General features: G+C 51.1%; 1 protein-coding gene across 5 annotated transcripts in view; it reads right to left on the reverse strand.

Moving 5' to 3' along the window:
* Window positions 1-26,247, reverse strand: part of GAS7 (growth arrest specific 7) — a 201,060-nt gene that overhangs the window by 22,660 nt on the left and 152,153 nt on the right. For all 5 annotated transcript variants that reach the window (XM_070479098.1, XM_070479097.1, XM_070479102.1 and 2 more), the window contains 5 exons: window positions 19,014-19,067; window positions 11,145-11,234; window positions 7,891-8,006; window positions 5,048-5,122; window positions 17-95 (listed from right to left, as the gene is read on the reverse strand). In XM_070479098.1, the coding sequence (XP_070335199.1) occupies window positions 17-95; window positions 5,048-5,122; window positions 7,891-8,006; window positions 11,145-11,234; window positions 19,014-19,067 (414 nt within the window). The remainder of the gene's footprint in view (window positions 1-16; window positions 96-5,047; window positions 5,123-7,890; window positions 8,007-11,144; window positions 11,235-19,013; window positions 19,068-26,247) is intronic.

Here is a 26,247-nt window from a genome sequence, read left to right on the forward strand (position 1 = left end):
CCCAGGGAGGGGTTACCTTGGCAGAGAACTTGAGGTGAACTTCAGCCTCATCCGCAAGGCTCTTCTTCACCTGCGCCCATGCTTCTCCCAGGGAGCTGCAACACCAAGGAGACGGTGAGGCTTGCGGACGGATGCACTGACCTCAGGTCAGAGGCCACAGCCCTCCCCCCATGAGGCGAGATGGTGGGTCCTGACTCCGAGTCCCTGGGGAACGTATGACGCCCGAGACCATGGACTTGGATGAGGAGGAGGTTGGGCACAAGACAAACATGAGTACCACGCCTTGACCCGTGTATGGGATCAGAAAAGCCATCCCCAAACGAGCTGAGCATCTTGGAGCTGAGAGAACTGACTGAAGCAGCCAGTTGAGTGCCTGGGAAATGTCCAGAAGCCCAGAGGATGAGGGAGATGGGGGTGGTGGGGGGTAAGTGTCATGAGGGCCCTGATACCTGTCCCATGACTGTTCCCTACCTTCCCATCACCCTCCCTGGTTTATTCTCGAGGGGTGCAAACACTTGCTGGCAAACAAGCACGGAGAATGGATGCCTTTCCAGGGAGAAGCCCTTCTCTAACAGAAGGTTATCACACAGCCCTGCTTGCAGGCAAACTTACAGCGGCCTGACTTCTGGGCTGGGGCGGCAAAGATGGACCACCTGGGTCTAGGGACCTCTTAGGGCCGCCCACAAAGCTGAGAAGGCTTGCCATCCCCATCTTCAGGAACGTGGCCTCCCCACCCACGCTCTAGAACCGATTCTGGATGGTGAGCCCCAGCACTGCCCACAGCCAACCAGAGAAAGGCAGAGTCCTCCAAGCTAAATCACTTCCACTTGAAAGAGATGTTCCAAGTACAAGCAATCTCCTAAAGTCCCCTGGACTTTTGAACGCATGCCCCCACGCTCCAATCTCCCTGGTTGAGAACTCTTGAACCTCTCTGATCTTTCCACTGAAACCCCTGCATTCTTGCTCGAGACCTCTTCACCCAGCCAGTATACCAGGGCTGAATGGTCAGTTGACTTCCTTTCATCAAAAAACCATTTCCCCCAGAGAATTCATTAAACTTGAGTGGCAAAACCTGATTAAAAGACAGCCTGCTGTGAGGCTTCTGGGTTCTGAGCCGAGCAGCCAGCAGCTGAAAATTACCCAACAGAACAGAATGGACCCCTGTGATCAGAGTCCAGGCCTGTCTGGTGGTGGTGCTGGCTTAGGCCAGGGTGGGTGTTTACGGGAAGTGCCTGACTGATTTTATCTAGGAGTCAGACAGCAAACAAAGGTCCCTTTGGGTGATCCTGGCTGGGGGGCCCACCCGAGAAGGGATGGGGAATTGGGATGATGCAAGCTGCTGACGTCTGTCTTGGCCTGAAGGGCCTGAGCTCCTGGGAGCTGGGTTGGGGCCATGCTGGGTGGCGTGTGCCCTCACCTGACTGGGCAGATGGGTAGAGGGCCTGGGGTGGGGATAAGGAGGGAGTGGAAGGAGTCATGAGAGTCATACAGATACGGGATCAGAATACCAGGTCCAGAAAAAGATTTATCCAAATTCGGGTGATGTTTGTGCAATAAAGATGCCAAGCATCTTCATGGAGAAATGGACAGCCTTTCAACACCTGGTGCAGAGGCAACTCTACACCCATAGGGAAAAAGAAATCCTGCCCCTGACCCCATGCCACGCACACAGGTAACCTCCAGATGGATTGCACAACTAGGATAAAAGTCAACTGCTCATAGAAGCAGTCCTGGGGAGAAGCAGGAGCTCCATGACAGTGGGGTCAAAGGGGGTATTTCTCCCTGCAGCTAAGCTACTTGCCAGCCTGCGGGAGATTTGAACAAGAGCCCAGAAGCCCTGCTGGTGCTGAGTGTCTGTAAGTCAGCTGTCAGCAAAGCACACGGTCAATAACTGGCCCAGGGATAGTGACAGTGGCCTGAGACTGCCATCTGGACTACTGGGAGGAAAGGCGGAAGCACAGTTTTATACTTAGGACCAAGTCCTTGGCCCCACTGCCAGGTTGGGCCCCCGCAGGCAGGAGGACATCACTCCAAACACGCGGACACGCCTATCTGAGCTGGTCCAGCCCCCTTGCAATATCCTAGCCAGCCTTGGAGCCACATCACAACTTAGGATAAAAGCCATTTAGAAATTCTCTCACTGAAGACAGTGATAAGAGGTTGATGGGAATAAAACAAACAAACAAAAACCCCAAGACATAATTTCTGTTCCAGAACACCATCTGGGGCCTGCTAAATCAAAATCCATGTTACTGTCACAGTTACCAACCAAGAAAGACCAAAATCCTTTCCACACAGGAGAGCAAAACTGAAGTCAGGATACATCTCCTGATTCTGTTTATTCTGCACACACCCTGTGGAATCTGAGGGCAACTCAAGTCTCCCCATCAGCATCTTCCTAGGCCACCCCACGTCTCTAGGCTCCAGTGTCATGCTCTGAAAGTTTCAGGTGGATGGGCTGACGTCCAAAGCCATGTGTGAATGCAAAGTGGTGGGGCTGCAGGTTGTGAACGGTGGCCCATGTGCCTCCTGAAGAAGCGTGTGTGTGGGTGCGGGATGTGGGTACAGGGCTGATGGGGTATGTGTTCATGGCCGTGTTGCAGGTGAGCAATACCGATCCACGACTGTGAGTGTGTGGTGGATTGCCTGTGTTTGCGGCTGCACACGTGTACAGCATGCTGGTGAGGCCTGACTCTGGACTTGTGCAGCCCAGAGCATATGCCATGTGTGTGGGCAGGACGGAGTGTCTCTGGCAGCGGCCCAGGCCGAGGAGGTGGAATTTCTTTGGGGCAGCAGTGCTGCACTGCAGGGCATTGGGAACACTTAAGAAAGCTCCATCCTCAGTTCAGAGGGGAGACTCCCTCATGGGTCCCCTCTTGCCCTGGTCTCAGGCTGGGTACATGGAGCAGGAGGAGGCTGGAGCCAGCTTCACTGATGTCCCTGGAAGGGACACTGGCCATGCAGGGCAATCTTGTGGCTTGTGGCCTGCTGGGTCAGTGAAAACCATTTCAACCTCTTGGCTGCATGGTGAGCCCATGAAGAGGCCCTAATCAAAGCCCTGTTCCCTGGAGGATTCAAGCCGTGCAGGCAGATTCAGGCTTGTTCAACACCACGGCTCTCCAGTGACTATGACAGAGTATCTTCCATCCCCAGGGGCTCACTTCCCTTCACAGGAGGGATTCAAATAGAGACTGCACTGCAGGGAGGTCAGACCAGAGAGAGGACCTCGGGGGGCCTTTCATCTCTTACCTCCTGAGATTCTGGCTTTATGATTGAGGGGAAATTCACTTAACAAATGTAACCAGGGGACTTCCCTGGTGGCCTGATGGCTACGACTCAGTGCTCCCAATGCAGGGGAGCACTGGGTTTGACCCCTGATCAGGGAACTAGATCCCACATGCCACAACTAAGATCCAGCACAGCTAAAGAAATATTTTTCAAAAAATTAACCACTTCAAAGAGAACAAGCATTTACTACATTCGCCATCCTGGGCAACTACTACCTCTATCTAGTTCCAAAGAATTTTTTATCAATATCACCCTGTGATGGACTGAAAGCTTGTGTTCCCCAAATCCATAGGTTGAAACTCTAGCCCACAGTGTGACTGTTATTTGGACATTTATCTGTTACTCTAAGGAAGCAATTAGGGTTAAATGAGGTCATAAGGGTGGGACCCTGATCTGATAGAATGTGTGTCCTCATAGGAAGAGATACTGGAGAGTTTCTTCTCTCTCCTCACCAAGGGAAAGACACGCAACACAGGAGAGAGCTCTTACGGGACACTAAGCCTGCCGGCCCCTTGACCTTAGACTTCCCAGCCTCCAGAATTGGGATTAATTACATTTTTAAGGCTTAAGTCATATGGCTTAAGTCACTCAGCCCATGGTATTCTATTAGAGTAACTTGAGTAGATGAACACACACCCCAGAAGGAAACCTTGTACCTATTTAAACAGTTGTTCCCAGTTCCTTTTCCCCCAACCCCTGATAACCACCATGGATCTGTCTATTCTGGACATTTCTAAGTGGAATCCTACAACATACAACCTTTGCATCTTGCTTCTTTCACTTAGTATAATGTTTCTGAGGTTTATCCACATGGTAACGAGGATCAGTACTTTATTCCTTTTTATGGCTGAATAACATTCCTTTGTATATCCATATAGCCAATGTGGACAGACTAAAATTTGCTTATGCATTCATCCTTGATGGACAATTATTTCTACTTGGTGGTTATAATGAATCATGCTGCTATGAACATTCATGTACATATATTTGAATATCTGCTTTCAGTTCTTCTGGATATAAACCTAGGAATGGAATTTTTTGGGTCCTATGGGAGTTCTGACTAGTTTTCTGAGGCATTGCCAAACTGTTTTCCATAGCAGCTGTGCCATTCTGCATTACCACCAGCAGGCTGAAACTGTTAACATACGGAGTGGAGAAGGCAGCAGTCTTCCCCCAACTAGGGACCCTTCTGTGGCCAGGAGGGTAGGGCTGGGCCTCCCCCAGCCCAGGTCCCACCCAAGGAGGTCTGGATGGTCATAGCTGTAGGGTGAGGGAAGCCTGGACCCAGACTCACAGGAGAGAATTCCAACCAAGGAGCCAAGTGTGGAATCCCCCCACATCTACTTTCCTGCCAGCCTGCTCTCAGAGACAGGGGAGCAGGGCAGGGAGTCTGGAGGCTGGTTCCCAGCTACTGGGGAAAGGGCAGAGGGGGTCCTGGAATACTCTAGCATCTGGCAGGAGGCCCTTGGCCAATAACGAGTCAGTAATGTGGACGTGCAACCTTGAGCATGGATGTCCACACCTGGAGTCATAGCTGACCAGCTGGAGCTGCGAATGCCCACCTGAACCAAGAATGTTCACCATGAACCATGAATGCCCACTTTGAATCACAGGCACCCACCTTCAGCCAGGTGTATGGAGACCTCCCTATCCATATGGGACCATGGCAATGACCAGGGATCAGTGAAAAGGGATTCCCCCCCCGCTTTCCTGAGTGCCCCTCTCCCTCCCTACACCCATCACTGTTCCTCCTACTCACCCCTCCTCCTGTGCAGCCAAGGAGTTCTGAGAGAGCTTAGCTAAGTTCTTTGCATATTCCTCTTCAATCTTTATCCTGCAAAGGGAGAAAACCCAACACATCAGCTCCTCAGAGCTAGACCGTGGATCCGACCTGCAGCTTTGCTGCTTATTAACAGTGTAAAGACCATAAGCTCTGCAAGTATGTGGCTCTTGTCTTTCCACTCAACTCACAGTAGGTGCTTAATATGAGCTGAATGAAAGAAGAAATTGAACCTCCATCTGTAGAGTGGGGCATTGCTGCCTGTGTGAGGATGAAAAGTGGTCATCCCAGCACAGGGCTGGACACATGGCAAACACTTAACTGAAGAGACGTAACTGGTCATGGACCACGGCTGCCCTGCCCCCTGGGGAGTGCTCTGGCATGAGAGTCTGCAAGGCAGCCACAGTGTCTAAGAAACAGGAATAGAACCCTGTCCACGTTCTCCCAGCCCTTGAGGCTGCCAACTTCCCAGCCTGCAGGGTGCAAGCATCTCCATGGAAACCAGTGGTGCACAGCGCAGGCCACATCCCTGGAGAGGGAAGTTGCCTTGGATTTCACTTCCAGCAGGCCCTTGACACACTTTCAAGGCAGCTCTCTGGGAAGGGGTCTGTATTATCTGCCACAACTGTGTAAAACATGTTGTCATGGTATTAGTCACTGTCTAAGCGGTCCCCTGAGGAGCCATGCTTGTGACGACCAGAGCTGGCCAGACGGCTGGGCCTCAGGGAGGTCCCTAGTCCATCATCTGGCAAATGAAACAAATCCAGAGATGCTCCCAGGGCTGCAGCATTTGCTTCTTGGCTTCTCAGGAGCTGAAGCGTGAAAGGATGTAAAGAGAAGGACCTGATCGAGTCTCTGGGCAGCATTCGGGGGTCATGATCACTTCCCACGTCAATGCTGAGAGGCCCAGTCTCAATCCTTCTCTCACCACCACCTCTGCCATCTCCACATCCTCTCGAGCCTGCCTCCCTCGCTTCCTCTCCATCCACCGAGTCTTTAGTCCCTCCTCTCCCCAGGAGGACATGGACAGTTAGCCTGCAGCCTCCAGCCAGGAGATCTCTCGAGAAAGCAGATCTAACCATGTCAAAACCATGCCACACTCTTAGCTTCAAAGGTTCAGCAATGCCAACTGCGTGCACCAGCATGAGACTTCTCCTCTCCAGGGCTGGTGCCGGCCTCGCTCCCCTTAGCTGAGGTCACGCGGTTCACTGGACAGCTGGCCTCCCACCCTGGCCTAGCTCTCGTCTCTGCACTTCAGGTCCCACCCCTCCTGGCTCTGAAAGGTGCCCCTACGAAACCCTAGGTGGACTGAGGAAAGTCTCAGGAGTCCACCTGTCCCAGGGAAGACCAGGGTTCTCGCAGGTATGGTTCCATCTGTTAATGTGACATCTTTATGAACGCATAAACTGCAAGTGTGTTCAAATTAGGCTTTTCTAGCCATTTTCCTCTTGGTCTACTTTCTACTATTGTTTTCTGACACCTGAACTATGCAATCTCTCAATTTCCTACCTGTTTCATAGGTCATAAAGCAAAGATTTGATTATACCTATAGAAAATAGGCCTCCTAAAGGAAAGCAGGTGCTTTAGCATACCATAGAATTGTTACTGGATTACTGTTGCTATAAATAAAAGAGGAAACAATGAGGAACTTCCCTGGCTGTCTAGTGGCTGAGACTGTACTTCCAATACAGGGGGTGTGGGTTCGAACCCTGGTGGGGGAACCAACATCCCATATGCCTCTCAGCATGGCCAAAAAAAAAAAAAAATTTCAAAAATACACTGCCATTTACCGTAAATATTTCCAGTGTGCCTTTGAAATTCCAGATATGAAGTTGTGCGTATGTAGGTGTGTGAGGAAGGTGGGTATGCATATGTGTGTTGAGTGTGCAGGTGAATGCTGGCTTAACAGAGTCTCATAACTTGGAGAGCCTGGGGATGGAGGGAGATGGAAAAGGAGCTTTTCACTTGTAACTTTCCCCACTTCCATTAGGCTGAATTAATCTCCTTGGCTTTGCTGATGGCTCAAGCAGTAAAGAATCAGCCTGCCAATGCAGGAGACGCAGGTTTGATCCCTGGGTGGGGAAGATCTCCTGGAGGAGGAAATGGCAACCCAGTCCAGTATTCTTGTCTGGAGAATTCCATGGACAGAGGAGCCTGGCGGGCCACAGTCCGGGGGTTGCAAAAGAGTCAGACATGACTGAGCAGGCATGCATTGTTTCCTCATCTACACACAGGCAAACCACTATTATACTCTCTGCTCTTATCATAATGACCTTACCTCTCCCATTAGACTGAATTCCCTAAAGGCAGAGATAGGGGCAGGGGTGGGTGTTTCTGGATGCCCAGGGCTGGGACACGGTTTTGACTCAAAGATGAACAGAAAGGTAACATCCTTTTTTGTTACATTAAAGAACAGCAGCTGTGCATGCACAGACAAGCAAAGGAGCTGAGCAGTCTTCATGGCGATATATTAAGGAGTGGTGGGGACTGTGGCAAACTGGAAGCACAGGCTCCCAGTACAGGGGGAGCTGCTCCCCACCTCCAGCCAACTGTTGCATGAGGGATACACAGCCATGGGGTCAGACTTTTTGCTCTCCTCAAGAGATGCCAGATATGCAGATTTTAATGTGAAATCCACCAATCTTTTTTAATGTTGGTTCAAATCTTTGAAAACACTACATAGGCCAAAGCAACACACCTGCTGGCCAGACTTGTCCCAAGGCCCGTGAGTCTGACTCCTGGGTATGTGGGGCTCACCCTCGGCTCAGGGACCACGTTGGGTGCCATCACCAGCCCCGGAGTGGGGAGGGCCCAGGACTCACCTTTCTCGGATGAACTCCGACATTTCCTTCTGCATCTGCTTGCCCTTCAGCTGTTTCTGCAGCAGCAGTTCAAACCCAGCCACCGTGCCGTTGCCTTGGGAGTCCTTCTTGTCGGCCTAGGAAGGAGAGAGAGGCAGGAGCGCTTAGGTGACACCAGCGTCTGGAGCTGGGAGGAATGGAGTATAGGGAAGACAGACCCCAAAAAAGACTCTGTTGTTGAGTTGCTCAGTCGTGTCCAACTCTTTGTGACCCCATGGACTGCAGCATGCCAGCCTTCCCATCCATCACCATCTCCTGGAGTTGGCTCAAACTCATGTCCACTGAGTCAGTGATGCCATCCAACCACCTCAGCTTCTGCCACACTCCTCTCTACCTGTCCTTAATCTTTCCCAGCATCAGGGGTTTTCCCCATGAGTCAGCTCCTCGAATCAGGTGGCCAAAGTATTGGAGCTTCAGCTTCAGCATTAGTCCTTCCAATGAATACTCAGGGTTGATTTCCTTTTATTGCCTGGTTTGATCTCCTTGCTGTCCAAGGGACTCTCAAGAGACCCCAAGGCCTCTGCTAATAACCCTGACCTCAGCGTGAGGAGGAGGACGAGGCTGGTAGTCTCGGCCGCCCCAACTCACGCCCCTTCCGGCACCCTCACCCCCAAGTGCTCCTGGATGCTTGAGCCCTGACCACTGTTGCTGCCCCACGTCCGTGCCTCTCAACCCCTCAACCTGGAAATGAAGAGAAGGAAGGGCAGGTGGCCAGGAACACAGGCATCAGGTGGCTGCTGGGGCTGGCTAGATCCTCTGCAGAGTTTTAGCTTCTTGATTGAGCTGGGAGACAGTGGATAACCTCAGGGGCAGGTACCCCCAACCCCAAGCCTTGCCATCCTCTTTCGCACTGCACATGCCTAAAAGACTGCAATGACTTCTGGGGAGAAGCTGGACGGAAGGGCCGCTGCTGGAGTGGAAAAGGGCAGGTTTCCAGGGTTGACATCTCAACCACATCACAGTGCAGCTGCTCTGGCCATTGAAAACTCACTCCAAGGACATTTAAGGTGTGCGTACTCCATTGTATGAATGCTACATCTTCATGAAAAAGTCACAGAAAAATTATTCAAAACGCTGAGCCCCAATCCACCTCCCAGAGAGGATGGACAGGCCGAGCGATTTGTCCACACTGGGAAAACCGGCCCAAAGAAGTGGGCTTTAAGGGTTGTGTCAGCAGAGAAATTTCTGTGAGAGGAAAAGGTCTTGATGGGCAGGGAGATGAAGCTCTGGGGTAGGTATCAGAGTCCCAGGAGAGCCTGAATCGGGATGGAAGCAGGATGGTGCTGACCAGCAGCAGGCTCTCCCACTCCTCCTCACTCCCCAACCCCCCCTCCCTCCACTGACCTCTGGCTCCCAGGGTACCCATTCCTGGGGTCTAAGCTGGTCCACTCCCCATGCTGTTTCCTGCTCTCTTCTTTTTGGATGACATCTCCAAATTCAGCTCCTCCCCTCCATCTCTGCAGCTGCCACCACCTTTCCTGACCTCTCAGAGGTTAATGGGCACTCCTGCCTTCCCTACATAACACATGGGGCTTCCCATGTGTCAGTGGTAAAGAAAATCCGCCTGCCAATGCAGGAGAAGTAAGAGATGCAGGTTCAATCCCTGGATCTGGGAGGTCCCCTGCAGGAGGGCGGGGCAACCCACTCCATTATTCTTGCCTGGAGAATCCCATGAACTGAGGAGCCATAGGGTTGCACAGAGTTGGACATGACTGAAACGACATAACATGCACGTATGTTCTAAGACACATACAAATCAGATCACATCCTGTTCCTGTTTCAATCCTCCACCACCTGTTTGAACCCTCCACCATCTGTTCATACCGCAAACAGAATAAAGTACAACACACTGATGGAGCCTATGAGGTATCATACAGTCTGGTCCCTGCTCATCCACGCCCCTGGGCTCTTTCTTCACCATCTCCAGGTGTGTCTGTTGCCAGAGCCAGAGTTCTTCCTACAATATCCCTACCCCATACTCATCTCAGAAGATCTAGAAGAAACACAGATGGGGCAACAGGAATCCCTGGCTAGCTTCCAAAGTGCAAGAGGTTTGGTAGGAAGACAAAAGCAATTTTGTTTAATATTAACTTGGTTAGCAAATCTAAAAAAGGGTAGATAATTCATTCTGCATGGTGGTTGAAATTTCATAAAGTTTTTTTTTTAAATTTCTGATTCCTTAGAGCCTTTGCAGAACTTTATTTATTTTTTTAGATGTACCACTGGTGATGGTGATTAAGTCACTCAGTCGTGTCCGACTCTTTGTGACCCCATGGTCTGTGGACTGCTAGGTTCCTCTGTCCATGGGATTTCCCAGGCAAAAACACTGGAGTGGGTTGCCATTTCCTTCTCCAGGGGATCCTCCAGACTCAGGGACTGAACCTGTGGCTCCTGCATTGCAGGCAGATATTTTACTGCTGAGCCACCAAGGAAACCCCTCTGTACGATCTGGTACTGGTTTTTAATACATACACAGGTCATACAATCATCACCACTGTCTGATTCCAGAATGGGGTGATTTCATTTTCAAAGCCCTTGTTAACTTTAAAATACAAATGTCCAGGAGACTCCCAGAGTTTCTGAGCAGGACTTGGCATATGTCAAAAGATGTTTAATTCTGGAAAACTACACATAAAATGTATCATCTTAACCATTTTTAAGTGCACAGTTCAGTGGCATTGAATATACTTGCACTGTTGGGCAACCATCACCATTATCCCCTTTCAGAACTTGCTCATCTTGCAAAACTGGAGGTTCCCATAAGTAACACAAAAGCTCTGGAACCACAGAGTTGCTCATGCTGGAGCTCCCGACATCATGCCCAAACTCCTGGTGACGCTAATAGAGACAGGAAGGCTGTTGGAGAAGCACTGTCCAAGATCACCTTCAAGAGTGACAGATTAGGCTGGAGCCCAGGTTTCTTTCATGGAGTTGATTTTCATCTCCTGTCACCACTGAGCGCTAAGGTGACCCTCCAGCTTACCTGTATACTGGCTGGAGTTTCCATTTTTGTCCTGTGGACTCTCTAGACAGAATAATCTATAGACTCCAAGTGGGTCTTAAGTTTTGGGCCTCCAGTGTTCAACTGACTGCCAGCTGTTAGGCTTCATCTGGAGAAGCTGCTTTGCTTTGAGCTCCAGGCTCCTCCTGCCCTTCTCGGGTACTCACCCTCGGTCCCTGGGACCACAGTACAGGGAACACGGAGCACCACTTACCCAGAAGTAGTCACAGTAGCTCCACTCGGTTGGTTTCAGCAGTTGCTGCTCCGGCATTGTGTCTGGGTGAGGGAACGTCACGCAGTTTATCTGGAAGGCACAGAACACGAGAGAACACGGCTTGGCTAGAGGCTTGGGACAAGCTGGGGAGGCTTTGGTCCCAGGATACAGCACTCAAGAAGTCTCCCTACAGGGCCAGTTTGGTAGAGAACATGCACTTGTATCACACGGTGGTCAGCATTCAAATGAGGGGTGACTGGCATTCACCCCCACCCCACAGGGGCTGGAATCAGTCCAAACTGTCTTAGAGAGCAGTGCAACGGGACTTAACAACACAGCAGATATTCAGATATTCATACTAGTGACTCTACTTGTAGGATTCTCCCCTACTCCTGGTACATGGTTACAGGGACTTAAGTACACGGTTTTCACCACAGCTCTGTCTACATAGCAAAAGGCTAGAACCCAACTCTACTATCCATTGGCAAGAGAATCATTAGAAAGTATGAGATAGACACGGACAGGAATCATATCCATGGTGAAAGGCCCAGCAAGACGTTCTTCTGTACTGATAAGGAAGGTAGAGGACAGTGTTACATGGGTGGGTGGCTGGGGAGAAGAGGTGGAATAGTATTTTACAGTTTGTTGTCTTAGTGTTAAGAAAAAAAAAAAAAAGGAGGTAGGAATAGATATCAATTTGGCATATTTCTGGGAGGAAACTGATGACATCATTTGCTTCTAGGGAAAGGAATTAAGTGGCTGAGCATCCTGGGTGAGAGGTTACCTTGTGAATTTTATCTCAGGATATATATTCTATAAATATATCAAATTAAAAGACAATTTCTTCTTGGAAGAAAAGCTATGACAAATCTAGATAGCATATTCAAAAGCAGAGATAACAATTTGCTAACAAAGATGAGTATAGTCAAAGCTATGGTTTTTCTAGTAGTCATGTACAGATATGAGGGCTGAATCATAAAGAAGGCTGAGCGATGGAGAATTGATGCTTTCGAATTACAGGGCTGGAGAAGGCTCTTGAGAGTCCCTGGGACAGCAGGGAAATCAAACCAGTCAATCCTAAAGGAAATCAACCCTGAATATTCACTGGAAGGACTGATGCTGAATCCTTTGGCCACCTTATGCAAAAAGTCAACTCACTGAAAAAGACCCTGGTGCTGAGAAAGACTGAGGGCAGGAGGAGAAGGGGGCAACAGAGGATGAGATAGTTGGATGGCATCACTGATTCAATGGACATGAATCTGAGCAAACTCTGGGAGACAGTGGAGGAGAGGGGAGCCTGATGTGCTACAGTCCATGGAGTCGCTAAGAGTTAGACACAACTTAGCAACTGATCAACAACATACATTCTGTGAACAAAGAGAGTGGAAATGAGGATCCCGGGTGTGTGCCTGGGGCTAGCTGGCCCAGGAGAGAGCAGTGCGGAGATTTCTGGGCTCTGTCTCAGACTTTTCTGCCCAAGCCTGTCTGCAGCACTCCTGGCTTTCCCTGCTTGGCAGGTGTGCCTTCGCCGCTGACCCTGTTGATGCTGCTTCAAGCCCTGTGTCTGCTTCTGGAGAGTCTGCTAATTTGTTCTGGGAGCTGCAAGGCCTCAGGAAGGCAAGGCCTAAGCCCCGGCAGTCTTTAACCCTCATCACAATCCCAGCAACTGATGAAGTGGGAGTCGTCAGGCGTTCAGGGGAGAACAGTGCAGAAAATCCCCGAGGTTCTGAATAGAAGCCACAAACTCCACTGCCAGAAAGCCATGCAAACAAGTGTGGGGCTGCATATCATGGGAACTGCAGCTCAGGTTGTAGGGGTGACCAGCCTCCACATTCAGAATGGGGTAGGGTGGGGAGGGTCTGTCTGTCGGGGCAGGGAGCAGATTCCTCTTAGCTCCCGCCAACTGCTGTCAGGTTAGAATGAAGAGTCCAGGGCTGTTAACTTATGTGATGACTTGACAGTAGTGGAGAATGAGGATTTATACGTGAATTATCTCAGTGCTTGAAAGGGAAAGTGTTAGTTGCTCAGTCATGTCCGACTCTTTGTGACCCCATGGACTGCAGCCTGCCCAGCTGCTCTGTCCATGGAATTCTCCAGGCAAGAATATGGAGTGGGTTGCCAGTCCCTTCTCCAGTGTTGGCAATTCACTCATGGTTAATAACAGCAACAACAACCCCTTGCAAGTCAAAGCAACTCCTCTGCCAGTCGAGTCAGGTCCACGGGTCCCCAGCCGCAGCCTCTGGTTCAGGGGCTCCGGGGTGGCTGGAAGTAAATCCAGTAAATATTCCTCCTTCAGTCTGGGGGGGGAGGGGAGAATACAGAAGAAATTCCAGCCAAGGAAGGAGCCGCCACTTCCCAGATACTAGCATCTGGTATCTGGTAAGGGCAGAGAGTCCTGTTCTGGAAGGAAACATGATGCAGGAGGCAGGACCATGGCCAGGGGTGACCCAGAGAGCCCTGGACATGGGGAGCACAGAATTCCACCAAGGCCCAGGTGGGTGCCCAAGGCAACCCTGGGGTAGGGAGTTTACCCCCAGTGCCCATCCCATAGCCACCCGAGGCATCACTGGCCTGCAGTCTCGGGGGACAGCCAGCCTCTCAATACCCAGCTCAGGCAATGGTCTTCCCAAAACCTCTTTTCAGGCTGACACCCCAGAGAATGTCCAGAGGGGAGTCTCCTTCTGGAAAGCAGGGCCGGATTCCACAGCCTCACATGGTCCTTATTTCACGTTCCAGCTTTTCTTGCCTCAACAAATAATGATGATTACAGCCCATCTTTGTTTCATTATGTAGCCCATGGCAGTTGCAAATGTAATAATGACAAACTATGCCATTACACTGGGCATTTAGAATCAGGGAGTAGGAAGTTGAAGGTACTCAAGAGGGGATAGAAAGGTCTTCTAGAAAGTGCTGTCCAGGGTCTAGAAGGCAGGGCGGTACCACAAGTGGCCCTGTAACCATCACTGAAGGAAAGCTAATGGGGCTGGGGGAGAGGGCTTGTGGTTTCTGCCACTCTGAGGGCACCAGTCCTCAGAGGGACTGGCCAGTGGCCCCAGAGTGCCCGTCTCCACTCAGTCAACCCTGATTTTGGCGTTTTTCGGGCCCAGGAATCTCACAGGAATTTTCCTGAATCCTTGCAGAGCCCTGCACCCCACTGGTGGGCATCTCCAGAACTGCACCTCACCGACCCCACCATGGGAGGAACTAGTAAAACGCGTGGAATTCCTGGGAGAATTCCTGCCAAGAGCTTTGGTGGATCTTCACTTCATCCTCCCAGGAACCCCATGAGCGGGGTCACACTAGCCTCATTTGATTAACTGAGGGTCACAGAAGTATTTGCATCCATGAGGCTGTACCAGGAACACTTGCTCATCCGCGGTTCATGCAAACCTTTGTTGAACCGCTATCTGGTGCTGCGCACTAGGCTAGATCTTTCCAGCACTTTGCACACGTCCATTTGTATTTCTCCTGACTGCTTATGTAGCATCTCTCTTCCTTTGCCAGAGAGTCTGAACCAGGAGAGGAGAAACTGCCCTGCTCCCCGCTGTGTCCCAGCACAGCCACGGGACAGGAGCTGTCAGTGTTTGTCAGTACAATGAATAGAGGCTAGAGACAGAAGGGGTGGTCTCTTCCCTCAACGGTTTTACAGCCTGATGAGGAAGGCAAACAAGGAAATAATGAGTAATTGCAAACTTCATCTGTAATGGTGGAGCCAGGGTCAGAAGCCAGCCAGGTTAACCTGCCCTTAACCTGTGTCACACGACCTTCTAACATGCTTAGACGTAACTATGCCATGTCCCCATCCAAGGCAGGGGTGCAAGTAGGAAGGGGTGCTGGATGGGGGAGCAGAAGAAGATGCCTTCTACCCTGTACTGTCTGGGGAAAGTTCCGGGGGTCCCTCCCACTCTTGCTCCCAAGATCATCACTCTCGATCAGCAGCATCTTCGCTCAGGGACTGACTCCAGCCTGCAGTAAACGTAGTAACTTAACACCTGCTCTGCTCCCAATGGGCCCACTGAGCAGCTGGTGGTGTTCCACCAGAACCACAAGGGCAGCCCCACGAATCTCTCTGGGGGGCGTCTTAAGGGGGCTACAGCCCCCACAAAGGCATCCAATCATGGTGCAAGAGCTCTTGAATCCAAGTGCAACCCAGCCAAAGGGCCTCATGAAGGGCACAGTAAAGACAGTGGTTTTACATCTAAATGGGCCCTGAACTTCCTCCTTTGTTGTTATTTAGTCAGTCAGGTCCCATTCTTCACACCCCATGGACTGCAGCACACACGCCAGGCTTCCCTGTCCTCCACCATCTCCCAGAGTTTGCTCAAACTCAAGCCTATTGAGTTGGTGACGCCATCCAACCATCTCATCCTCTGTCGCCCTCTTCTCCTGCCCTCAATTTTTCCCAGCATTCAGGTCTTTTCCAATGAGTTGGCTCTTCCCATAAGGTGGCCAAAGGATTGGAGCTTCAGCTTCATCAGTTCTTCCAGTGAATATTCAGGGTTGATTTCCTTTAGGATTGACTGCTTTGATCTTGCTCTACAGAATCTCCTCCTGGGGAGAGGTTAATAGGGAGGGTATGGCAGAGGCAGAAGCCAGAGCTGGACCTACGAAAGCAGAATAGAAATGCCCCCTAGTGCACACACGTCTGGCCTCTAAGCTCCCACCCAGGGTCCCGGGCCCCAGGGGACCACACCAAGAACCCAAGGCCAAGGACCAGAAGAGCCCAGACTCCTCTTTCTAGGGCAGGAGTGTGGCTGGCTGGCTGGGCTGTCATCTGTTCTTGAATGCTCTAGATTTTGATGCATGGCGTTGGTGCCGAGGGCTGTGAACTGCCATCACCGCCCGTCACTTCCAATCAAGCCCACTCACCGCCAGCCCTACCTGGGGCTCCACTGCTGTCAAGCAGCACACGTGTCTGCCTCTTCAAAACTTCTTCCAGACCCAGTGGGGCAGGGTGTTGTGGGGGGAGGGAGGGGCAAGCCAGAGAATCAGAATGAACCTGGGTCCTTGCATCTCAGCCACATTGGTAGCCAGAATCAGATGCCTGGTTGTATCCATCATTGCCACACAGGCCTGCAAATCTCTGCTCCTTCAGTCAGACCGTGCGAGAGGTCCTCACCCCAATCCCACATGCCAGGAGGAGGAAAGCTTGGGCCCCAGCTCCATGCTCCCCCCTCAGCCCCACCCCTGCAACATCACCTCCCAGGGAAACCATGAACTCTGCAGGATCAGGACTCAGAGGAAGGAGCTGCGGGTGGAGAGAGTACTCCCCGGGAGGGAGAGAGCCGAGGTACAGAGGTCTTCAGCTCCGCCGGCCGGCCAGCGAGGACACTGACCTCCAGTCTGGAGATGAGCAGGGCCACCTGGGCTGGCAGCCGGCAGACCCAGGTTCACAGCCAGCGGGCTCTGCTCCTCACTCACTCTCTGCCCCTCCTCAGTCTTCCCAGCAAAAAGTCCCTAAGGCTTGAGCGTTTATTTCAAACCCCTGGGGGATGCTGGTTACAACCCGAACTTTATAGCCTCACCCTGGAGGGACCAACCTAGGAACCCGCATTTTAAACAAGTACCCCTGAGGCTCTGGATGAGAAGCAGTGATGCAGGGCAGTGGCAAGAAGGAGGGAAGGTGGTGAGGCAGGGATGGAGGAGGTGAGTTGCCAGGAGACCCAGGGCCACACCCAGCCCACTCAGACAAAGCCCTAAGCTCTGATGGAAAGGCCCTAAGCTCTGGTGGAAAGGCAGACCAAGGCAGGTGACCCAGGCCCCACCCCGTGAGAGGTGCACCATCACTCAAGGGAGGCATAACCCTCTGCGTCCCCCTTTTCACTTCTCTCTTCACTCTCCTTCTACAATGCTAACATATTCCCTCTCTTGCACTTTCTTCTCCCGATTTCAGGAAACTTTAGGAGCTCCTACTTTGCCCTAGCACCCTACTGGCTTTTTGCAAAGATGCACCCACGGGAGGTTTGCCCGGGAGGTGGGGTGGGGTGGGGGTCTCCCATGCCCTGCCCATCAGCTCCAGTAACAAGGAAGCTGTTGCTGGCCCCACACTGAGCCACCTGGTCCCCCACCTCAGGGGGCAACTTCCAGGGGGACACTGCCGTTGGTAAGAGTTTGGGTCTCAGATATATGCTTTAATATACAGTATTTGTTTACATTGTATATTAACGCATGTATGTGGAATCTAAAAAAAATGGTATAGGTGGTCTTATCTATAAAGCAGAAAGAGAGACACAGACGTAGAGAACAAATGTATGGATATCAAGGGGGAAGGGGAAGGGTGGAGGAATTGGGAGGTGCGGATTGACATATATACAATACTGATACTATAGATAGAATACATGACTGCTAAGAACCTCGTGTAGAGCTCAGGGAACTCTATTCAATGCCCTGTGCTGTCCTAAATGGGAAGGAAATCCAAAAAAGAGGGGATGTATATATATACATATAGCTGATTTACTTCACTGTTCAGCAGAAACTTAACTTGACATTGTAAAGCAACTCTACTCAAATAAAAATTAATTAAAAAAGGGGAGGGGGCACAGGTCTCAAGCCCTGATGCTTCCTAGCTGTGTGACCTTGGATGAGGTCCTGTTCTGTGCCTCAGTTTCCTCATCTGTAAATAGGGCGATGAGGAGACTAGTGTGAACTGAGCACCTACTGTATGCCAGGCTGTTCTAAGGGCTTTCCAGGTATGAACTCACTCAGTCCTTACACCATTCCTAGCGTGCACATGCCCACCATCTCCCCATTGTGCAGATGGGGACACCGAGACACAGAGAGGCCAGGAAAGCATCCCCAGGTCGCTGCCCAGCTCAGAAGTGCTGTGACTGATACCCTGGCTTCAGAGTCTAGGTTCCCTGTCCCCACTCCCACCTCAGTCCAATCACCCACCCCATCCCTCAGTGACTGGAGACTAGAATGGGTGCTCAGAATCCTACTGGTGCATAATGAATGCACACGCAGTGGCAGTAATTATGATTGCTGCTGTCAGTGCTTGCCCACTGCTTCTTCCAAAGTGGATGTGCAGCCTGCATGAGCCAGGGCAGGGGTCTCCCTCTCACTTCCATCTCCAAGGGGGTGGGCATCAGGGCAAGAACTGTGTGATGGGGCCTGAGGGACCCATCCCCGGCCCCAGCTCTGGTCAAAACCGCATACCCAGGACCACACTTCTCCCGTCTCCAAGTTCTGTGCTGTCTGAGCAGACGGACAAGTTGTTTCTCTACGTGGAGGGACGCTGACATTCAGTGCCAGCTTTCCCCAAGCACAAGGCTGATGTGGGGTTGGGGCAGGGGGGAGGCAAGTGGGGGGAGGTCCTCTTCAGCCTCCACGGGGTGGGGTGGGGGGTGCAGTGAGTCTTGGCAGGCTTTCCGAAGAGCCCTGGGAGATTGTGTGGCTGCTCTAGGCAGAGGCTGCCTGCTTCCCCATCAGGAACTCTATTCTTAGGGCGCTTTCTCTTGCTTTTAACTTTGATGTCTTCCAGAAGTTACCCCGCACAAAAGCCACCCTGCCATGGCTGTAATTTACACGTCATGTCACTTGCTCAGAGCACAGTCCACCCCCTCCCACCCACTCCCGCACACCACCTTCCCTTGCCTGCCCTGCGAAAAATGGTTTCTGGCATCATTCTGAGCACCATCCTTCCACGTGTTTGCCCGGAGAGAAAAAGTGAAATAAGAAATCAACAGAAGAAGGGCTAGGGCAAGGCAGCAGGGGCGGGTGGGAAACTTCAGCTACATCCAAGCTTCGGAACTTCCCAGATTCTAGGCTGGGCATCGCTTCTACTCAGAGGTCCACATTGCCATGGCAACAGCCCAGCCATGGACCAGAGTCCCAGCCTGCCACCCCACCTGCCGCGCGGGAGCCACTTACTGTGATGGTGTTTTCCTTGCTCTGCTTTTTGCTTGGTGACGAGGATCCCAGGTTCTGGGGAGAGAGGCAAGAAACATCATCAGAGCTGTTCTCCATATTGGACATCCTTTCCCTTCGGGTTCCCTGAAGGTGCAGGGGTGGGTTAAAAGCCCCGTGCCCGGGAAGTTTGAGGATGCTCCTTCAGCTGCTGTTAACCCTTAAGTCACCATGTTCTGGGAAGGGGCAGGCAGGAGCCTTCCATGCCCCGGCTTGAAGGCGAATGGGAGGAAACCTCCAACACGAGCTCTGAGAAAACTGCTCCAAAGCAGGTCTGCCTCCTCATCTCCCCATCGGTGGCTGGGAGCGTTAACCCTTCAGCTGCCCTCTGCTGGTAAGCAGTTCTGAGTGCTGTCTCCACCTGCAGAATCTACCCGTGAGTAGAGAGTTAAGGTGGACTGTGGGCCACCATCTCCTGGTACGGGATTCAGAACAAGACATCTTATTCCGAATTCCCCACCTTGTCCAACATATCACACCCCGGATCCATGCACTGTGGACTGGGGTGTTCGGCCACACCTCCGGGACTTGTCACCCTCCCTACCCCAAGAGCAGGGAGGCTGTGTTTCAGCTTCCCTTCAGACTTTGGGGTTGCCTTTTTAGGTCTTTCCTTTGCCGGCAAGAAGACCCTCGTCCCAAGGACCACTGGGCCCACAGGAGCTCAGTATCTTGCCTCTAGTCCCTGGATGGCCCTGGGATGGAAAATTCAGGATTGCCAGCTGAAAATACCACAATGACCCTAAGGGTCTATGGTCCTGACGGGGAAGGTCAAGTCTGGGTCTTTGCTGTCCCATCAGCTGTTACATTAGGGACTCAGTAGGGTCCCTGAGCAAGCACTCCTGTCCTGAGCCACACGTCGAGCTGGGAAGCAGGCTGGCCCCTAAGGCACTGTGGCAGCATCATGTGTGTCCCGGGATTTACAGCCTTATTCTGTCTCTAGTGGGACGGAAGAAAGTACCTGCTAGGCCTTTACAGGGAAAGGCCCAGAAAAAGCATGGAAGGGCTTCTCTAGCAAGCCCCAGGGAACCAACAGCTCCCATCCCCACATCCAGCACAGCCCTGGATCACCCAGCAAGATGAGTGTCTTGTCGGGGGGGGGGGGGGGGGGAAGCCAGCCCCGCCTCAGGAACCCAACTGCTCATCAGGCAAAATAAGGAGCTTAAGGGAGTTCCTGCCCATGGTCCCCTTAGTCCCGGACTCTTCCCCGCTAGACCCACCCTCAGCCCCTCACTCCCACCCAGATCTACCATGTCCGGTAAGTGAAGTCCACTACTGAAAACCAACATCCCTGGACTGTTCAGCGTAAAGGGATCTTTATACATTGTCGTTTCATAGATGATAAGATGAACTCACTGCCCTTGACATCCCGTCAAGTTAACCTGGCTCTGAGCCTCAGTTTTACCTGTTGCCAATGGTCCTTAAGCTCCGGAGGCATCAGATTAGCTGAGGACCTGCCCCCTGAGTCCTCCTGACCCCAGGAAGTTACTGGCATCACCATCATTGTACAGATGAGGACACCGAGGTTTGCAGACATCAATGTGTCCAAGGACACAAGGCAGGTAAACAGAGCAAACTGACACCCAAGCCCGAACGACTCTTTCCTGCCTCCCCATCCCTCCACTTAGAGATCTGGGAAAATCTCTTATTTTTCCAGGTGTCTCTGCAGGGGCCAAAGAAACATCTCTGTCATCCACACACACTGACTTGGGGACCGTTGTGACCAAGGCTGTCTGAGATGATGCCGGACACAGAGGGCACCCTCCTCCGGTGGGTGACCTTACTCCGAGGGCAAGTAATGGCACTGTGAGGCAGGGGTGGAGATGTTCTAAGCGTGGGTGAGGGTCTCTGCCCTCCTAGCTATGCGGTTTTGGCTAGTGCTGCACACAGGGGTCACAGGGTCTTCTGGGTGGTCTCGTGTTCTGTCTTTGCTGCTGGTGATCTGTGCCCGTTATCTGAATGTCATAATACATAAACATCACATACAAGCATATATACACACATACTCACACACAGAAACATACACCCTGCAGCCCTCCACTGAAAGGGCCCAGGTGGGACGACATCTCAGCCACGCTGAGAATACCTGCTATAACGAAGCAGTTTCTCTCATCCAAGTACTAACCAGGCCCAACCCTGCTTAGCTTCTGAGATCAGATGCGTTCAGGGTGGCATAGTTGAATACGATGTCCCACTAAAAGGAACCCAGGCTCCTTGGAGAATCAACTAGTTCCAAAGGCCAGGTGGACCTGGAACTCCTGTACCAGGAGGTAAAAAAAAAGTGTTTGACGAATGGTGTGATATAACAAAAGGACACAGACACCAGCTCAAAGGGGCTTCCACCCCCAAATCTGGGACCACTGAAGCGTTACTATGAATACTAACCTCATTTGAAGTAAAGAGGACCATCCATTTTGGAGTAATGTGGATTACTCCAAAATATGGACGGAGGAGGGGCAGCATTTTTTTTTTTTTTAACAGAAGAAGGTCTATAAAACGTGTGCAAGAAATTCGAACATCACCACTGGCAAACCTCAATGTCAAAGACTCAGGCTACAGTCATCATGGATGCTTGAAAAGGCTGTTAGGAGACAGAACGTGCACATGGCCTGACACTATCACCCCACAGTTCTTACATATATGTGTATGTGTATATGCATGTATTTGCTGCTGCTGTTTAGTTGCCAAGTTGCGTCCGACTCTTTGTGACCCCATGGACTGTAGCCCGCTAGGCTCCTCTGTCCATGGGATTCTCCAGGCAAGAATACTGGAGTGGGTTGCCATTTCCTCCTCCAGGGGATCTTTCCGACCCAGGGATCAAACCCAGGTCTCCTACTGAAGATAAATGATTGGTCCATTGCTCCTTTAAAATATTCATTCTGCTCTTACAAATGCTTACAAATGTCCATAACAAAAGTTTGATTTTTAAAAAACAATTTCTCTTTCCTATGCTTCTAGAAGGTCTTTCTCCTCTTTTTTTTAAAACCTCTCCCCAGCCTGGTTTCCTGGCCTCACCTGGGCTGCTTGGCTGGCACTGTTAAGGACCCATCAAGGGGGTGACAGATGAGGCAGTGCCTGTGAGACCATGGCTGGTCATTCCCAGCTGACTCCACGAGCCCGTGGCTCTGTGATGTCTTCTGAGCCTGATCTCCTTGCATGTGAAGAATTTGGCTCCCACACCCTCCGCTGGTAGAACCCAGTGTGAAACCTCTCAGGGGCTCCAGCACTATTAAGACAAAACCCAAGCTCCTCGAAACAGCCTTGAGGACTTCTCTGGCCTCCCCTTCTGCCGTCCCCACACTTGCTAACACAGTAAACCACAGTCCCGCTTGGCCTTGATGGCTTTTTTCAAAATCATTGCCTCTAAGCATCCACATATGCCGTTCCCCCCACCAGATTGCTGTTCCCCTACCATCATTCTCAACCAAGCTAAACCTCTGCTGATTTTTCCAGTCTCAGCTTTTATTCAAGAGCCCATCTCCAAACATTTCCACCACCACTTGGTCAGGTCTTTAGAGCACACACTCCCCTCCAGCCCCATCAGTGCCAATATGAAATCAACATTTGTCTCTCTCCAGCCCCAGCTACTAACCTCTATCAAGTGGAAGTGTTAGTCACTCGTCATGTTTGACTCTTTGTGATCCCCCACGGACTATAGCCCGCCCACTTCCTCCGTCCGTGGGATTTTCCAGGCAAGAATATGGGAGTGTGTAACCGTTCCCTTCTCCAGGGGATCTTCTTAACCCAGGGATTGAACCTGGGTCTCCAGCATTGCAGGCAGATTCTTTACCATCTGAGACACCAGGGAAGCCCTAACCTTGACAAGACAAGGGCTTTATCTGTCTATGACTCAGTGCCTGGCAAAGAAATACATGTTCAATAGAACATGAGCTATTTACCAAGCAGGGAAGGAGGAGCCCCATTGAGTAAATGAGCTCTCAGAATCTCACCTCTTCCTTCATCAGACACTGTCTCCTCCAACAGGTCCCTTAAGTTTTCAAGCTCTTGGTCCCACTCCCTTTCCTCTTTTCTGCATCTAAAGATACAGTTCATGGAAAGCTAAAACAGTTGTAAAGTGAGTCACAGGAGTCTAGGCTCTGGTGGGCACGTTCCTTGCCTTCCTGCACAGGGATCAGAGGGGGCTAAAATTACTGTAGCCCTGGCAGGCAGGCAGGCAGGGGATAGGCTCAGATGTGCTTCTGCCAAGGCCAGCATGACTATTCTCAGTCTCTGATCCCCTAACCTCCCATCAAGTGGGTCCCTTGCATCCATCACCCACGTAGCTCGCCCCAGGGCTGCACACTTGCAAACTTCCACTGGGTGGCACCAGATTGCCACCACCTATGCCCAGCCTTCCAAGTCTCCTGGAGCTAGGGGTGGGAGGAGAGGGTGGGCACCCTAGGGGGCTGCAGGGCACCTAGCCACTCAATTCCACCCATGATGGTACAGACACATTTCTGGTTTCCATGAAGATTACACATGCCCCCCACCTGCCCAACATTCTAATTTTCTTAACTTTCTCAAGGAGGGGCAGCGAACAGGCAGTAGTAAAAGAGCACAAGAGAGGTGTGACAAGGTACTGTATCTACCCTGACCCAACATCTCAAATGGCCATGAGTTCATTCCTTCATTTACTCACTCATTCATTCATTCACTCTTTCAGTATTGCAGCGTGCTCCATCTATCAAAGCCGCTCAGTCGCGTCCAACTCTTTGTGACCCCACTGACTGTAAACCATCAGGCTTCTCTGTCCATGGAATATTCCAGGCAAGAATACTGGAGTGGGTTGCCATGCCCTCTTCCAGGGTAATCTTTCTGACTCAGGGATCGAACCCACATCTCTAGCCTCTCCTGCATTGGCAGGTGGATTCTTTACCACCTGTAATATTATTAGGTGATAATTGTCACTAATTATAGTTGACAGCCTGGGATGGGGGAGTAAACACTGAGCTTGCTGAAGTGCGCTTATACATATTCTGAGGACCACTTATCGGTAGTGCTCCCTGTAAATACCAACCCTTCTTAACCTATTTCTGTGACTGTTCTCTGGTGCCTCTGTGGACAGCCAGCTCTGCAGGAACATGCACTTTCACAGCCTAACAGGCTAACGTTCTACCTTACCGCGCTGCAAACTGGTGGACACACGTGTTCTGTTCTCTCCACGCACTGCACTATTTATTTTTGTTACTCTGATGATACCTCACCTTCTGAATGTTACCATCCAAAAAAGGAATACACGGGACTCCACCTGTCCTGAAGCAGCGCTCAGGCCGGGGTCTCCGGAGCTGACCTTTCCTGCATCCCCAACACCTCATCTCTAATTCTTTGTTTCTTAGTTCTCATTGTATCTGCCATCTATAAAAGTAAAATGTGTTTATTTTAGAAAATTTAAAAAAACTTTGAAGAAAATAAACATCACCTTCTACTGAAGTTTCTCAACCTCAGCACCCTTCAACTTTTCAATCTGGGTAATTCTTTGTTGTGGGGCTGCCCTGCACCTTACTTAGTAATAGCTCTGGTCCCACTGACCAGATGCCAGTGACACCCCCTGCCCAGCTGCGACAACCAAAATATCCAAACACTGGCAAATGTCCCCTGATTGAGAACTGGACAGAAATACCAATGTTTGGGTTTATTTTTTCATCCAGTCACGTGTCTTCATGTATGGGTAGATTTCCTTCTCCCAAACAAGATGGACCATAAATGCAGCTTTGGGACTTCCTGGATGGCTTAGCAGGTAAAGAATCCGCTTGCAATGTAGGAGACAGGCAGGAGACGCGGGTTTGATCCCTGGGTCGGGAAGATCCCCTGGAGGAGGAAATGGCAACCCACTCCAGTACTTTTGCCTGGGAAACCCCACTGATAGAGGAGCCTGGTGGGCTACAGTCCATGGACTCTCCAAAGAGCTAGACACGACTGACCAACTGAACATACATACATGTGTGCAGTTTCGTTCTGCTTTTTGCATTCACTATTATGGTCTCTGCATTTTCTTAAATCAGTACATTTTCTCCAGAAGAATGTGTTTTCATGGCTGCATGGTACTGTTGGCCAGACAGACGTTCTAGGCCATTATCCATTTTACCCATCCCCTGTTACTGGACAGTTAGGCTGGGTCAAGGGCTGTATGCTTGAGTGAACAGCTTTACATTGATCAGAATCCCTGCGTGTATTCCAAGAACAGATGCCTGGAGGGAAATTCCTGGGTCAAGGTCTTAACAGCAACACAATGTCCAACCAGCTTCCCAGGAGGTTATACCGAGCAGGATACTTGTTGCTTTAAATGATTAAGTAACAACTTGAGAGTGTTTCAGGATTGGGGAGTCATGTGTCATTAGAGACTGAAAGAAGAATGACAGGGGGAGGGGCAGAGGGGACTGTTTCCAATATCCTTCCTTGGTGCCTCTCTAGTTGCTGAGAAACCACGGCAGAACTTGGGCTGACGTCTTAAGAAAACACTCTGCAGTTGGGTGGCATATGAGCTTCATTTCGAACAGACCGACAGGCTGTGTTGAGAGGGGGGCTCTGCAGGAAACACACAGAGCCAGGGCTGTGATGTGTGCTGTGAGCAGAGGATGAAGGGGACACACATGCTGCTACGACTAACTGTGCCCGGATGCTCACCTGTCATGACATGGTCCCCCACCTGAGGCAGCAGCAGCCCCTTGGGGGCTCGTTAGAAACAGAGAACCTCAGGCCCCTCCCCAGACCTCCTGAATCAGAATCTGCATTCTAACAGGAGGCCTGGGGTGATTCGTCCATCCATCAATACGTATGGAGCCTCGCCTCACCCCGATGTCCCAATTCTCCTCCAGAGTTTGAACTGAATGGACCTGAGCCCAAGGATCAGCCTCCTATGACAAGAACATAATTAGGTTTCTGACGTTTCTTGCCCCATATACCCAGGTCGGACAACCGATTTGCACGCCAGGACCGCTACAGGCCTCCACTGGAGTTTCCTCTGGCTTCGCCCCGCCCAGGCATAGTTCACCATGTTTTGGATCCTAACACGTGCTCTCATGCCCTTCTCGCTTGCATTTCAGCTAAGTGTCACACGGGAGCTGCTGTGACCACAAGGTCTTTCCTTTAGGGACCAGCACACAGAGCCCACTGCTGTTGACAACAAGCAACTATTGTTATCACATCACCGCCACCACCATCCTTGGGGCCTGGCATCTTAACTCCTGAAAGGGTTGGTTTG

This window comes from Odocoileus virginianus, chromosome 17, assembly GCF_023699985.2.
Source record: "Odocoileus virginianus isolate 20LAN1187 ecotype Illinois chromosome 17, Ovbor_1.2, whole genome shotgun sequence".
Lineage (NCBI taxonomy): Eukaryota > Metazoa > Chordata > Mammalia > Artiodactyla > Cervidae > Odocoileus > Odocoileus virginianus.